Source organism: Giraffa tippelskirchi, chromosome 7, assembly GCF_054371585.1.
Source record: "Giraffa tippelskirchi isolate mGirTip1 chromosome 7, T2T-mGirTip1v1.2.pri, whole genome shotgun sequence".
Taxonomy (NCBI): Eukaryota; Metazoa; Chordata; class Mammalia; order Artiodactyla; family Giraffidae; genus Giraffa; species Giraffa tippelskirchi.
This window is the reverse complement of record NC_137281.1, coordinates 15,788,272-15,802,149: the sequence shown is the minus strand read 5'-3', so window position 1 is coordinate 15,802,149 and position 13,878 is coordinate 15,788,272. Positions and strand designations below refer to the sequence as shown.

Sequence of the window (13,878 nt, the reverse complement as noted above, 5' to 3'; positions counted from 1 at the left end):
GACTTCCAGCGCTACACGCCCTTGTTTCTGCAAATGCATTAGCAGGACTGACTCTCCAGGAATGTGAAGAAATGAATAAATATTGCTTCTTTCACCACCAAGCCTTTTACAGACTATTCTTCTGCCTGGAGAGCCCTCCCTGTTTATCAGAAACCTCTTCCATCAAGTTTCACACCTGGAAAGTCATCCCTGAACCCTTAGACTGAATCAGGAGCCTCTTCTGGGGTCCCCTGAGCTCCCTGGCTTTTCCCCACTGAAGCTAGGTCCGTCTGCCTGTGCTCCATAGCCTTGGTCATTCTGGGTGTCTCCTCCATGGACTAGTTTATGTCTTCATTTTCAGTGCTAAGGTAGGCCTGGCCTGTTGTTGGGTCTCAGGAAAACGTAGGTGAATAAGTGAAAAAAAAGTTAACTGCAGGGGAATATTCAAAATCCTTAACCCCTAAGAAACCAATGATCAATCTAGATCAGAGCCTGGCTGGAGTGCAGGGGTTAGAATCTTGGGAGCCTCTGGCTGTGTCACGTGACCCCTCCTTTAGTTCCTGAACCATAGGAGGGTAGGGGAGTGGTGTCCCAGTTACTAGGAGCTGGACTAGTGTGTGTGCATGTGTGTGTGTGCACGCGCAGGTGCAAGTTCAGTCGCTCAGTCATGTCCAACTCTTTGTGACCCCATGGACTGTAGCCTGCCAGGCTCCTCTGTCCATGGGATTCTCCAGGCAAGAATACTGGAGTGGGTTGCCATTTCCTTCTCCAGGGGATCTTCCCGACTCAGGAATTGAACCCAAGTCTCCTGTGTCTCCTGAATTGGCAGGCAGTTTCTTTACAACTAGCACCACCTGGGAAGCCCCTGAACTAATAATAAACCAGTATTGTATGTCCCTTACACTTGAACAGTGCTTCTGGCTGACCGTCAGCTCTGGTCCTCTGAAGATCTGAGAGGTAGAGCTTCTTGACGATGCTCAGCATGGACTCTCACTTTGATCTTACCAAGTAGACCCTGCTGTCCCTCCATCCTCTGGAGCAATCACAGTCACCCCCTCCCCTGATTCCTCATACAGCTGCTGTGATTTGAATAACCAAGCAGGCTGGTGGATGTCCGGTAGTGACTAATTTGCTTAGCAAACAGACCTTCTGGTCCTGGGCCCTGCTGGTACTATGGAAAGACACTCAGCTTCCCTGGGGTCTCTGTTTCCTCTCCCCACACCACCAAGAGCCACCTAGGTTCCATCTTGCCCTGCTGGACCTCCTCAGAGGACTTAGGGCTTGTCTTCCCCTGGAGGCTGGAGAGTGCCCTGGGAAACTTGGCAGAGGAGAAGGGGGAGGAATGGCAGGACCCAAGGCAGAGGTAACTAGAGCCGGCTAAGTCTGCCCCCAGGGCCTGTCAGGAAATTTGCATGGAGAGAACAAGGCTTCTCTGGGGCTTCCCCCTCCCTTCCCACCTGGAAAGTCATCCTGGACCTGAGGTCTGACAGCAGGTGAAGGAGGCAGCCGCGTGTGTGGAGCTGTCGCCCTATTCCCAGAGGTGATGCCCCGTGCCTTTCTGGTCAGGAGTCGACGTCCACAGCCACCCAACTGGGACCACCTGCCTGACCAGCTCCGGGGAGACGCCTATGTCCCAGGTGGGCCCCTCCCTGGGCTTGGAGGTGAGGGGCAGGGGAGACATAGAGCATGACCACCTGGTTTCTCTCCTCAGACTGCAGCAACCTGGGGGGGCCACCGGCACACCAGACTCCTGGCCTCAGGGCCTCTTGGGTAGTGGTGAGTCTGCGGCTGGTACCCAAGACCCTGCTGTTTCACCCCTGCCCGCTCTCAGCCTTGAGAGACCCTGACTGCCCCTTACTCCCACAGACCCCTCCAGCCTCGGGACCTGCCCACCCACTGCCCTCTCTGCTGGGAATGCCTTTCCTTTCTGAGTAGCGGGCTCACTGTTAGGCCTCCCCCTAAGCACTATTTCCCCAGGGATTCTGTGCGCCAAGGGACAGAAGAACAGATTCAAGCCCATAAATGGATAGTGATCTATGTCAGAGAGTCGGACAAGGTGACAGGAGCAGGATGGGGGGTCAGGGAGGAGCTTGGGGCCTCTCAGAAGAAATACTCAGGCGTGAGTACGCTGGAAGAAGGAAAGCCCTAGGTGGGATGTGAACATGCTGTAGTTTTATTTCAATTTTTACTGGGAGCCAGGACTGTTCTAGGCTATGGGTGTTTAAGACAAAAATTCATTCCTTCCTGAAGCTTATCATCTGGTGGGGGTTACAGGTATAGATAATAAAATTAGGGGAAAAAAATACGTTGGAAGATGGTATGTACTATGGAAAAATATAAAACAAAGTAAGGGAGATGGGGGCCGGGAGACCAGGGAAGGCTTCGTGGGGTGGCGTTTGCTCACACACACTGCAGTTTCTGGCCTTATCAGACCTCTGTGGTTCCCGGTTCCAGGCACTTCATTCCATCCAGTGGAGGGGGGTTGGGGTCCTAACCCCCCTGTCCCTCCCACAGCCCTCCCAGGGCACTCTGACCACCACCCCTAGTAGCCCTGGGACCCTTGGCTGCCCGCTGTGCCCCAAGGCCTTCCCGTTGCAGCGCATGCTAACCCGGCACCTCAAGTGCCACAGCCCTACACGCCGCCACGTATGCCACTGCTGTGGCAAGGGCTTCCATGACGCCTTCGACCTCAAGCGCCATATGAGGACACACACAGGTGAACCGTGGCAGGGACTGGGAGGGGCTGCTGGTGGGAGATGGGAGGAAATGGAGGGAGGTGCAAGGGACTCAGAGACTCCGAGCGCCTGAGTTCTGTGCACAAGTGGTGCTTGTGTTTGTGGAGCAGGACTCAGGCTTCAGTGGGCTAGGAACACCATGCACCTCAGCTCCCAGCCAGTGGTTGTCAGGCAGTCCCAAGGTGGGAGCCTGCTGAGGGATATGGGGAGAAAACAGATACTGGTTACAGGGTTCAGGTCCCAGATTGCAGGGTGCAAAAGGGAACATCATAGTGAGGAGCGTGGGGACAGATGTCTGGTCCATGTTTGCGCTGGGAGCAGAGAGGGAGCAGATGGTGGGATGCAGGCCAAGGTCTGGCGAATTTGGAGCAAGAATGTGTGTGGGGAGGATGCTCATGGAGGGTGAGGGTGGGGAGGCTCTGGTCTGGGGGTCATTGCCCTGTCTGTCCTCTCTCCCTCTGGCCCACCTGCGCAGGGATCCGGCCATTCCGCTGCGGAGCTTGTGGAAAAGCATTTACGCAGCGCTGCTCACTTGAAGCACACCTCGCCAAGGTGCACGGGCAGCCGGCCAGCTACGCTTACCGCGAGCGCCGTGAAAAGCTGCATGTGTGCGAGGACTGCGGCTTCACCAGCTCGCAGCCCGACACCTTCGCGCGGCACCGCGCTCTCCACCGCGCTGCCTAGACTGTGTACCCAGCGTCCAACCCATGAGATGGAAATAAACAGTGAAAAGGCACTCACAGAACACAGCATTTATTACACAAGGGAGAGAGAGGGTCACTCAGTCCAACGATGGCCGCAATGCGGGGCCGTGCACACGTAGTACAAGCGCATGGCATCCTGGCAGAAAAGATACATGGTTAGGAAGGCTCTCGACCCACAGTGGGATACAACACGCAACCTCCATCCTGAGAAGCCTCACCCCAAAAGAACAGACTATAGAGGGCTTTCCCCACTGCTAAAGGTCCATCTCAGGATACCCGGAAGGGCAGGGTCTTCCCCAATATTGGTATCCCCACTCCCCGGGAAGGACCAGACCAAGATCACGCAGGAAGTTTTGCTCGCGCCACTCACCTCGGCCCGAGCACTGTGTGACTGGAAGAACACCGCCTCCTTGTGGCCGCACCTGAGGGGACAGTCAGAGCCTGCCGTACCCTCCCCTCCCCGCTTCTCGGTCTGGTGAGGATAAGCCAGCCACCTCCCCTCCCCAATACCAGCTGCGCACTCACTTTTGGCACGGGTGGTCTTCGGTTCGCGGCAACGTGGGGTCCTGGGACACGTCAGCGATGATCTGGGTCAGCTCGCTAAGGAAATAGAGGGTGAATAATTACGCTTGGTCCGGCCTCCCAAGCCGACAACCCCGTCCCCGAGCTCCGGTCCTGCCACTCACTCCACTTCGTGCGTGATTTTGTTGACGTAGATGCAGCTGTTGTCGGCTTCCTGCTGGTAATCACAGTTCCGGCACTGCGAGAGGGAGTGTGCGGAGGGAAGGGGGTCAAGGGGTGATACCCGAAGGGAGTGGAAGGAAGGGCAAGGTCTTCTTCCCCGGAGGGCATGACTAGGGGACGGAGTCTCGGAACTGGGATCATGCAGTGTAATCGAGGATCACCTCGAGGATGCGCAAAACAAAGTCTAGTTCATTTGGGGGATAGTCTGGAGTTTAGACCAGGAGGAGTCGGGGCGGCACCGGGAGTAGGGCGGGGGCCCGTTGGGTACCAGGGGGTCGGTCGCGGAATACCCTGCGGGCTCGCGCTCACCGCGTAGAGCAGAATGCGGTTCTCCTTGTCCTCCTTGGGGTAAAGCATGTTGTTACTGTGAACAGATGAAGAGGGGAATCAGAAGTCAGTACTGGGGCCATTACTTGCTGCCCTTCCACAGTGCTGGGACTCACCATTCCTGGCAGAATCGAATACCCACGAAGCCAGGCTCGTAGGTCCCGTCGGGTTCCATAGCGACTCCCTGCCGGTCCAACTTCCGCGCTTGCTCCGCCGTGCGACAGGTCGCAGGAAGGGTCAGAACTCCTAGCTTCGCCAAACTAAGGGAGCTGGGCACGTGTACTGGTGCCCAGTGGCTTTGTGCTTGCCTGTCTGCCCTGAGGTTTGATTAATCACTTGCTTCCGTCTCTTGATACCCTAGAATAATTCCTTCCAACTTCTGGGCCGTGCTTCCTTAGTGCACACAGTGTAGTACGAGTGCCAGCAAAACGATGCCTCACGTAACGCGCAAAGAGCTTAGCATTAATGAAAACGCCCCGGCTCTTTGTAGGCTGAAGGCCAGTGCACATGCGCGAGTTTACCCTTCGCGGACTGGGCTAGCTTTTGCCAGTTCTTCCTCTCGGCTTCAGCCTTCGCCCGCCAGGCCGTCTCCCGGGCCGCTATTGGAGGAACTGTGCACCATGAAAGGCCGTGGAAGGCCTCTCAGGATTGGCTGTGCCTACCCAAGCCTACCCGAGAGCCTTCTTTCTGCCGACAGCGAAGAGACGCGGCGATTGGCGGACTCTCCTGACGGGAGGGCGTGGATTGGCCAGGCCCGGAGCAGGGGCGGGGCTGATATCCCAGAAGCGGTGGCGGCTGCGGAGCCGGTGTGAGGCGGCTGACTAGGCTGCGGGCCGCCACAGGGCGCGGCGAGATGGAGGTGACGGGGTTGTCGGCGCCCATAGTGAACGTGTTCATCAGCAGCTCTCTCAACAGCTTTCGCTCCCAGAAGCGGTACAGTCGCAGCCTCACCGTAGCTGAGTTCAAGGTGTGGCCATGGGGGCGGGGTCCGGAGAGGCGGGGCGTAGAGTTGAGGGGGCGGGACCAAGAAGAAATGGTGGGTCTTCTACAACGCAGGAAAAGGGCCAGGAATGAACCCAGGTTGCAGAGGTTGGGAACTAGACCTCAGTGGGGCGGGGCCAGATGGAACCTTAGGTTCCAGAGAATGGGTACGGGGCCAGGAAAAATCAAAGGTTACAGGGAGTTGGGTGCAAGACCCGAACGGGGTGGGGCCAGGAATACCTGGTGGGTCCCAAATGGTAGGTCTCTTGGAGGAACTGGGAAGGGATGGTGGTTATTGATACAAAGGACGGAGCCTCAGGGCAGAGGGTGGGGCCACTGACAGCCTTCAGGCCACCTCTTCCCCGCCTCCCCCATCTTGTATCCTCACAGTGTAAACTACAGCTTGTTGTGGGCAGCCCTGCTTCTTGCATGGAATTGGAGCTATATGGACCTGACGACAAGTTCTACAGCAAGCTGGATCAGGATGATGCGCTGCTGGGCTCCTACCCCGTAGACGACGGCTGTCGCATCCATGTGAGGCCTCCCTGCCTAGGATCCCTCCCTTCCATTCATTTATTTATTCAACAGATGTTTGCTGTGCTTTGCGCTGGGTTATAACCAAGATAGCCCCTAACCTCATAAAGTTCCCAGTCCAGCAGAGAGAGAGACAGACCCATCCCCAGACATTGGCACTCAGCGATCTGGACTGGGCTGAGAAAAGCCTAGGGGACTGGAAGCATCCAGCAGAGGTGCCTGACTCCACCCAGGGGTATATGAAGGGGATTCTTGAAGGGCGGGTTGCCTGAGTTGAAATCTGAAGGATGAGGAAAGGGCCTCCTAAGAGAAGAGGTGGGAGGGACACGGCAGGCGGAGGGAACAGAGGGTCACATGGGTCAGGGTGAACAAAGAGGCTGATGTGTCAGGAGAAGCCGGAACACAGAGGACCTCTGCATGCGTCAGCTCAATGCCTCCATGGCTTGCTTCTTCCTTCCGGTCTTGACATAAATGTCACTGGGTGTGAGGGCTTCACGGCCTTCAGTATAAAATTTAAACCTCCTCCATTTCCTACTTTATTTGATTTTCCTTCTTCTTATTAATCACCCTGTGACATACTGTGGAGTTTTCTTCAGTACCTGGAACAGAGCCTGGCACACAGAGGATGCTCAGTGATTCATTGTTGAATGATAAATTGACCAGAAAATAAGACTTGGAAAATGGTATAATTAACACTGTTTTGCAGAGAGAAAACTTATCTTCAGGATGGAATTGACTTTCCTAAGGAGGAGCATGGGTAGATTATCTCTTTCACTTATTCGTAACTATTCATTGAGCATACATGATGTGCCAGGGGGATAGCCATGAATCAAGTTTGAGAAGGTCTCTGTTTTGGCTTTGTCCAGTATGTGAGGTAGTTGTTAGCTAAACGTTCACAGAAACAAATGGGAAGGGTTAGTGAGATGAGGGCCATGCAGGAGGACATCACAGAGCTGGAAGATCATATACTGCAGAGTCTGACCCATCAGCAAGATCCAGGAGGACTTCCTGGAGGAGGTGCTGCCTGAGCAGAGACCTGAAGAATAGGAAGAATTAACTAAAGAGAAAAGCATGCTCCAAGAGGAGGGCACAGCATGTGCACTCTGAGGTGGGAGGGAGCAGAGTGGGAATAGGGGCTGAAGAGTGACCTCTTCTGTTGTGGAGGGAAGTGGCAGCCAGGGGAGTACTCGAGCTGGGAGAGTCCTGGTGTGAGTCAGGTGTTAACAGGTGCCCTCTGACTGCCTGTGGAGAAATGACTGGAGGACAGAAAAGTAGGGAGACCAAGGAGGAGGATGCTTCCATAGTCCAGTTGAAGTGATGGGTCCTGGACCATAGTGGGAGTCGGGTCAGGACTATGTTGGGCTCATAGTCCTGGGAGCCCCTAGAACTGACTGGGCTGACCTAGGCAGTCTCACCCTAGGGATGCTGGGTGGATCACGCAGGGCAGTGACATGTCCAACAGGAGGGTTTTACACATGGATTCAGGTACAGGCCGCCTGCTGACTGATGTGGCCACACAAGGAAAGTTTCCTAGAGGTGGAGCCTCTGGAGAATTTGTATTTTTTTTAATTGGTTAATTTACTTTAATTGGAGAATAATTACAATATTGTGATGGTTTTTGCCATACATTAGCATGAATAGGTCACAGGTATACATGTGTCCCCCTTATCCTGAATCCCCCTCCCACCTGCCTCCCCTGTATTTTTTCTAAAATTCTTTTTCTGTTTCTAAATATCACCCCTATTTCTTATAGTAGTGAACAACAGCAATTTCAAAACTTACAAAAACCCCTAATGTAGAAACTAGACATTCTTAGTGATCCTTGGCCAGAGAGAAGGGCCATTTCTATTTTGCCCAGCGACTCCAGCTGAACATTTTAGGATGTTCCTGACTGCTGTCTTTCCCACATATCCACATCTGATCTCTCTGCAGCCCCTGTTGGCTCCACCCACAAAATCTATCCAGAATCTAAACTCTGCTCCCCCATGCCCCCATCCTGGCCCCACCTCCATCCTTCCCTTCCACACACCCCCCACCCCACGCCCCACCCCACCGCAGGGCCATCACATAGCCTCTCCCTGCCCACATCCTGGTGCCTCTCCATCTGCCTCCCACACTCAGCTGAGGGAGCCTGTGAGCCCGAGTCAGATCAGAGCCCTCCTAGTGAAGCCTCTCCTCAGCTGCATCTCGTTGTGGGTAAAAGCCAAAATCCTCAGTGGTCTTTTTTGTCTCCCACTTTCCCTCTGGCTCATTCCACTCCTACCACGCTGGCCCTACTGTTCCTCAAAGGAGCTAAAGACATTTATACAGCTAGGACTTTGTGCCCGTTGTTCCTCCTGGCTTTGTCTCAGACATCCCTTCCTACCAGAAGCCTCTTCAAGTTATATTTGTCTGCATAGAACCTTGTTGTTGTCTGGTGTTTAATACGCATCTCTGTGCGTTTGTTTCCCGTTGGCCTCCCAACAGAATGGTCACTTCTTGAGGGCAGGGATTGATCTGATTTTGCCCCATGGCCCTAGTACCCAGCACAGGCTTCTCAGGTGGCGCTAGTGGTAAAGAACCCACCTGCCAATGCAGAAGACATAAGAGACATGAGTTCAATCCCTGGGTCAGGAAGATTCCCTGGAGGAGGGCGTGGCAACCATTCCAATATTCTTCCCTGGAGAGTCCCATGGACAGAGGAGCCTGGCAGGCTACAGTCCATGGGGTTGTACACAGCTGAAGCAACTCAGCACTAGTACCCAGCCCAGGGCCCAGCAGGGCACCCTGGAGGAGCAAGTGAATGGATGTTAGGGGCAGTACAGAAAGAGATGCTCCAAGACATGGAAGCTGGGGTCAGTGTAGGAGGGTCCCAGGGTCCAGAGAGGACAGACATGCTGCCCAGAGGGTGAGCAAGGCCTGAGCTTTGCCCTTGGGTTCCAGTGGCCTGGGGCCATCAATCATGTATAGGGTAGATGGGAGGCAGATGCAGCCTCCAGGGCCTCAGATGAAGTGCAGAGGGGGAGACACCTATTGTAGACACCTGCTGTCACCCCTTTGGCTGGGCTCCGGGGAGGCCAGAAGGCTGGGATAAAGGTGAAGGTAGGGGAATGTGGTTTTTCAGAGGCAGGAGAGACTTAAATTTGCAGAATATGCAGCCACACTCACCCCCACAGTGTCCTAGGTCTCCGTGCCCACACCCTGATCCCCACTGACCTCCCTCTCCTCATTCCAGGTCATTGACCACAGCGGTGCCCGCCTTGGGGAGTATGAGGACATGTCCAAGGTGGAGAAATACGAGATCTCACAAGAAGCCTATGAACAGAGGCAAAGTACGGGATGCCCAGTGATGGATGGGGGCCTGTGGGGGCTAGAGGAAGTGTGTGGGGGTGAGCAGAAGTGTGGGGGTGCACACAGGATAGATAGGGACACAGAGGGGAAGTTGGCGGTGTGTGGGGTGAGGTAAGGTTGGCATGGGGACAGATGGGTCATGGGAGAGCAGTCAGGGTGGACAGGCATGAGGTATGAATGGAAGCTGGGAGGTGTGGGGAGTGTGGGCAAATAAACAGGGCCACAGGAAAGGTTCAGGGTGTGAGGGCCTGGTCAGGGGCACAGTGTGGAGGGCAGAGCATGGTAGAATATGTGGACCAGTCAGAACAGTGTGGAGACCAGTGTGGTGACAGATCAGAATGTGGGGGGAGGGATGAGGAAGGTTTCAGCGGTCGAATGGAGGGAAGTATGAAGTTGAAGGGCCAGAGAAGATGGGGTAACGTGAAAGGCTGCAGGCAAGCACTTTCTATTTATTTTCAGGATTATGGGGAAGCCCAGGGGTTCTGTGGAGAGGTCAGGGCTCTGGTGGGAGACCTGGGGGGGCTTGATGACAGCCCTTCAACACCCAGAACGGGAGAGTTTGTCTCTGGATGTTGGCCCTGTGGGGATGGCAGGTTATCTCCTCAGGCCAGAGGTCTCCCAGGTGTCTCAGGTCTGACTCCCTGCCACCCGCTCCACCCACAGACTCAGTCCGCTCCTTCCTGAAGCGCAACAAGCTAGGTCGATTCAATGAAGAAGAGCGGGCCCAGCAAGAGGCCGAGAGCTCCCAGCGCCTTATTGAGGAGGAGGCCCAGGCCAGCACCATCCCCGTGGGCAGCCGCTGTGAGGTGCGGGCACCCGGGCAGCCCCCTCGCAGGGGCACCGTCATGTATGTAGGTACGTGGCCCACAGAGGCCTCATGCCCTGCCCTGCGGTGGACAGTGCTGGCGACTCAGCCTTCAAAGGGATCTCAGTCCAGGAGGGGAGATGGCTCCAGGGGTGACTGACAGCCCATTATGTTCACAGCAGGGAAGTGAGAAGCAGAGGCCGTTATGACCTGGGATGTGACAGAGGAAGCAGAGGCCAGAGGGATCGATTCTAAGATGAAAGCCTGGGGTGCAGTGATCAGAGCTGAGATGGGGAGACAAGCAGAATTATTAGGGCTGTGATGGGGGAAGCTCAGGCTGAAGTGATCAGAGCAGAGAGGAGGGAAACTGAGGGGGCTTGTGTGAGCCCTGAGGGGAAGTACCAGACCCTTGAGAGTAACGAAGGCTTCCTGAGGGAAGGGCTATCTGAAGGAAAGGGATGAGTGAAGGTGGAAAGGGATGAGTGAAGGCGGAAAGGGGGAAGAGGGAGCCGGGGGAGTAGTGAGTGCAAAGGCCATGAAAGGGCTTGGTCTGTGAGCAGGAACAGGCTTGACTTGTTTGAGGCAGAGAAAGGAAGTCAGCATGGCTAGTTGGGGGGTGACTGAGGGGAAAGATGAGAGGCGAGACCGGAGACCCGAGACCCGGGGCATGGGCAAGGCTGGACCGTGCTAGGCCTCAGGGACAGGAGAGAGCAGTGTGGGTTATGTTTGTTTTTATAATAGCTTTATTGAGCTATAATTTATATACCATATAAAATTCACTCAGAGTACCATTCAGGAATTCCTTGGCAGCCCAGTGTTTAGCACTTCTACAGAGGGCACAGGTTCACTCCCTGGTCAGAGAACTAAGGTCACACAAACCAAGCAGCATGGCTAAAAAAAAATAAAAATGAAAAAAGAGTACCATTCATTATTTTTTAGTGTGTTCATGGAATTGTGCAACCACACCACAGTCAGTTTTACATTTTCATCACCCCCAAAAGAAATGCTATAACCATTAGCAGCTATTCCCCATTTATGAAACTCCAGCTTCCCTAGTCTACATGGGTGGCCACTAATCCATGTTCTGTCTCTATAGATTTGCCTATTCTGGAAGTTTCATATAAATGGAATGTCTTTTGTGACTGGCTTTCTTTTTTTTTTTTTTTGGCTTTCTTTACTAGAAGCATAATTTCAAGGATCATCCATGTTGTAGCATGTAGCAGTGTTGTATTTTTTTTAATATTTGTCTGTGGCAGGTCTTAGTGGGAAGACCCTCATGAAGCATGTGGGATCTAGTTCCCTGACCAGGAATTGAACCTTGGCCCACTGCATTGAGTATGTGGAGACTTAGCCTCCAGACCACCAGAGAAGTTCCAGCATTATGGTTTTGGTTTGCATTTCTGCATAGCTGATGATACTGAGCCTCTTTTCAGGTGCTTAAAGCCTTGTGTATGTCTTCTTTAGAAACAGATTATTCGGCTCTTTTACCCATTTTTTAGTTGGGTGGTTTGTCTTTTTGGTTTTTGAGTGGTATGTTAGGGCTACCATATCAAAGTACCACACACCCTGGGTGGCTTAAACAACAGAAATTTGTTTCTCATGGTTCTAGAAGCGGGAAGTCCTAGATTAACGTCTTAGCAGATTTGATTTCTTCTTAGGCCTCTCTCTGGCTTATAGACGGCCCTTTCCTCTCTTTGTCCTCACATGTTCTTTCCTCTGTGTCTGGTACATCCCTGGAGTCTTTGTCCAGATAATCTTTATGAGGATGTCAGTCAGCCTGGATTAGATCCCACCCTAATGGCCTCCTTTTAACTTAATTATCTCTTTAAAGCCCTGTCTCCAGCACAGTCACATTCTGAACTACTAGGGATTAGGGCTTCAACATTTAAACTTGGGGGAACACAATAAAGCCCATAACAAGTTGTTCTTTGTATATTTTAGGTACAGTTCCCTTATCAGATATATGATTTACAAATATATATCTCCCATTCTGTGGGTTGGTTGTCTTTTTTTTTTTTTTAGTATTTATTTATTTGGCTGCATCAGGTCTTAGTTGTGGCATGCAGGATCTTTCGCTGTGCACGGACTCTCTGGTTGTGGTGCACAGGCTTCTGTAATTGCAGCGTGCAGGCTCAGTTGCTCTGCAGCATGTGGGATCTCAGTCCCCTGACCAGGGATTAAAGCCATGTCTGCATTGCAAGGGGGATTCTAAGAAACCAGTGCCTTAGACAAAGCCACAAAGAGTTTTTCCTGTATTTTCCTCTAAGGGTTTCTAGTGTTATAACTTACATTTAGGTCTTGGACCCATTTTGAATTAATTTTTGTGTATGGTGTGAGGTGGGAGTCTAATTTAATTCTCTTACATGTGGATATCTAGTCGTCCCAATACAATTTGATGAAAAGTCTATTCCTTCCTCATTAAACTGTCTTGGCTCCCTTGTCAGAAATCATTTGGCCATAAACATTGTGGATTTTTTGCTGAGTGGGATAGGCAGCCTTTGAGGAATTTGGGGCAAGGTCAGGATAATCCCATGGACAGAGGAGCCTGGCGGGCTGCAGTTCACAGGGTTGTAAAGAGTCGGACACAACTGAGGGGCTAAGAACCCCAGTAGTGCTACTTCCCTTTGATTTTTACAAAGCCCCCTATGACTGGGGCTGTTGAGTGAACAATGGATCAGAGGTAGGAACAACGGAGACCAGTGAAGGGACTACCATATTTGAGTGGGCTGGAGATGGTGGTTGTCCTGGGTGGTAGCAAGGAGTGGTTTTTGCCTGGACAGGCTTTACAGTCAGTGGCCAGGCACAAATCGGGGGTGAGCTGCAAAGGGAGGCTTCATTGGGATTTCTCCCCTGGGCAGGACTGACAGATTTCAAACCTGGCTACTGGATTGGCGTCCGCTATGATGAACCATTAGGGAAAAACGATGGCAGGTAAAGATCCTCACTCTAGTGTCTGTGTATGTGCCTGTGCACACACATGTGTGCATTTATGTATAAGTGCATGCGTGTACTACTGGGGGAGCCCACCCACACTAGCATCTGGAGTAGGAGCCCTCTGACACTGCCTCCCGCATCATGTCCTGCAGCGTGAATGGGAAACGCTACTTTGAATGCCAGGCCAAGTACGGCGCCTTCGTCAAGCCATCAGTCGTGACAGTGGGGGACTTCCCTGAAGAGGACTACGGTTTGGATGAGATGTGATGGCCAAGGAAGGGCAGCCCCATGCTCCGGCTAACTCGCCTACTCATTGCCCTTCCCTGTGTGTGCCCATGGCCCTCTCCCCATGAGCCTGTTTTTATTTTATTGACTACCCTCACCATTGACTTTTGAGACACATGTATTAAATTTGCCGGAAACCTGGGAAGTGTTTGGAGGACTCAGTGATTATAGGAGGGGCTGTGGACAGCTGGATGGGTGAGGGTAAAACAGGAGGCTGGGCAAAATCCAAGTTGGGCATGGTGAGACTTTAGGTATGTGACGTGTGCATGCAGCCCATGCATTCTAGGAAGCCTGGTCCACCCTGTTTCTGTCTGCATGTTCAGTAATCCCTCATTAGCTCCTTGAAGGGATTCCTGATGGGTGACTATATTATTTGAGAGATTCTACTTGATTGTTCCAATTAATTATAACTTCTGGAGCAGAAGTTGGCAGTGGTAGGAGCAACCACAGTAAGGAGAATGAGGTTGAAATGCTTAGGAGCTGAAGGGGTCTTGGGAGAAGGTGCTCACATGTACCTACA

At 52.9% G+C, this 13,878-nt stretch overlaps 3 protein-coding genes across 3 annotated transcripts; 2 read left to right on the top strand and 1 right to left on the bottom strand.

Annotated features, from left to right (window-relative positions):
* Positions 1-1,522: 1,522 nt before the first annotated feature.
* OVOL3 (ovo like zinc finger 3) lies at positions 1,523-3,450 on the top strand. The gene is made up of 4 exons (XM_081517102.1): positions 1,523-1,616; positions 1,691-1,753; positions 2,489-2,695; positions 3,190-3,450. Exons 1-4 carry the CDS (start codon positions 1,523-1,525, stop codon positions 3,396-3,398), a joined length of 573 nt encoding a protein of 190 aa, XP_081373228.1. The 3' UTR covers positions 3,399-3,450.
* Position 3,451: 1 nt separating this feature from the next.
* POLR2I (RNA polymerase II subunit I) lies at positions 3,452-4,683 on the bottom strand. Its single transcript, XM_081517125.1, has 6 exons — positions 4,606-4,683; positions 4,472-4,526; positions 4,105-4,178; positions 3,944-4,018; positions 3,789-3,840; positions 3,452-3,554 (listed from the first exon to the last, which is right to left on the bottom strand). Exons 1-6 carry the CDS (start codon positions 4,662-4,664, stop codon positions 3,492-3,494), a joined length of 378 nt encoding a protein of 125 aa, XP_081373251.1. The 5' UTR covers positions 4,665-4,683; the 3' UTR covers positions 3,452-3,491.
* Positions 4,684-5,270: 587 nt separating this feature from the next.
* TBCB (tubulin folding cofactor B) lies at positions 5,271-13,500 on the top strand. Its single transcript, XM_081517098.1, has 6 exons — positions 5,271-5,456; positions 5,861-6,004; positions 9,219-9,315; positions 9,998-10,189; positions 12,998-13,070; positions 13,226-13,500. The coding sequence occupies exons 1-6, from the start codon at positions 5,343-5,345 to the stop codon at positions 13,338-13,340; spliced, it is 735 nt and encodes a 244-aa protein (XP_081373224.1). The 5' UTR covers positions 5,271-5,342; the 3' UTR covers positions 13,341-13,500.
* Positions 13,501-13,878: the final 378 nt, after the last annotated feature.

Bases quoted from the DNA above. Each gene is read 5' to 3' on its own strand.
- OVOL3 (XM_081517102.1), top strand. From the start codon at position 1,523: ATGCCCCGTGCCTTTCTGGTCAGGAGTCGACGTCCACAGCCACCCAAC. The intron at 1,617-1,690 runs GTGGGCCCCTCC...TTCTCTCCTCAG, and splicing joins GGGAGACGCCTATGTCCCAG to ACTGCAGCAACCTGGGGGGG. The intron at 1,754-2,488 runs TGGTGAGTCTGC...CCCTGTCCCTCC, and splicing joins CCTCAGGGCCTCTTGGGTAG to CACAGCCCTCCCAGGGCACT.
- POLR2I (XM_081517125.1), bottom strand. From the start codon at position 4,664: ATGGAACCCGACGGGACCTACGAGCCTGGCTTCGTGGGTATTCGATTC. The intron at 4,019-4,104 runs GTGAGTGGCAGG...CTATTTCCTTAG, and splicing joins AAAATCACGCACGAAGTGGA to CGAGCTGACCCAGATCATCG. The intron at 3,841-3,943 runs GTGAGTGCGCAG...CTGTCCCCTCAG, and splicing joins GAAGACCACCCGTGCCAAAA to GTGCGGCCACAAGGAGGCGG.
- TBCB (XM_081517098.1), top strand. From the start codon at position 5,343: ATGGAGGTGACGGGGTTGTCGGCGCCCATAGTGAACGTGTTCATCAGC. The intron at 6,005-9,218 runs GTGAGGCCTCCC...TCCTCATTCCAG, and splicing joins ACGACGGCTGTCGCATCCAT to GTCATTGACCACAGCGGTGC. The intron at 13,071-13,225 runs GTAAAGATCCTC...CATGTCCTGCAG, and splicing joins TTAGGGAAAAACGATGGCAG to CGTGAATGGGAAACGCTACT.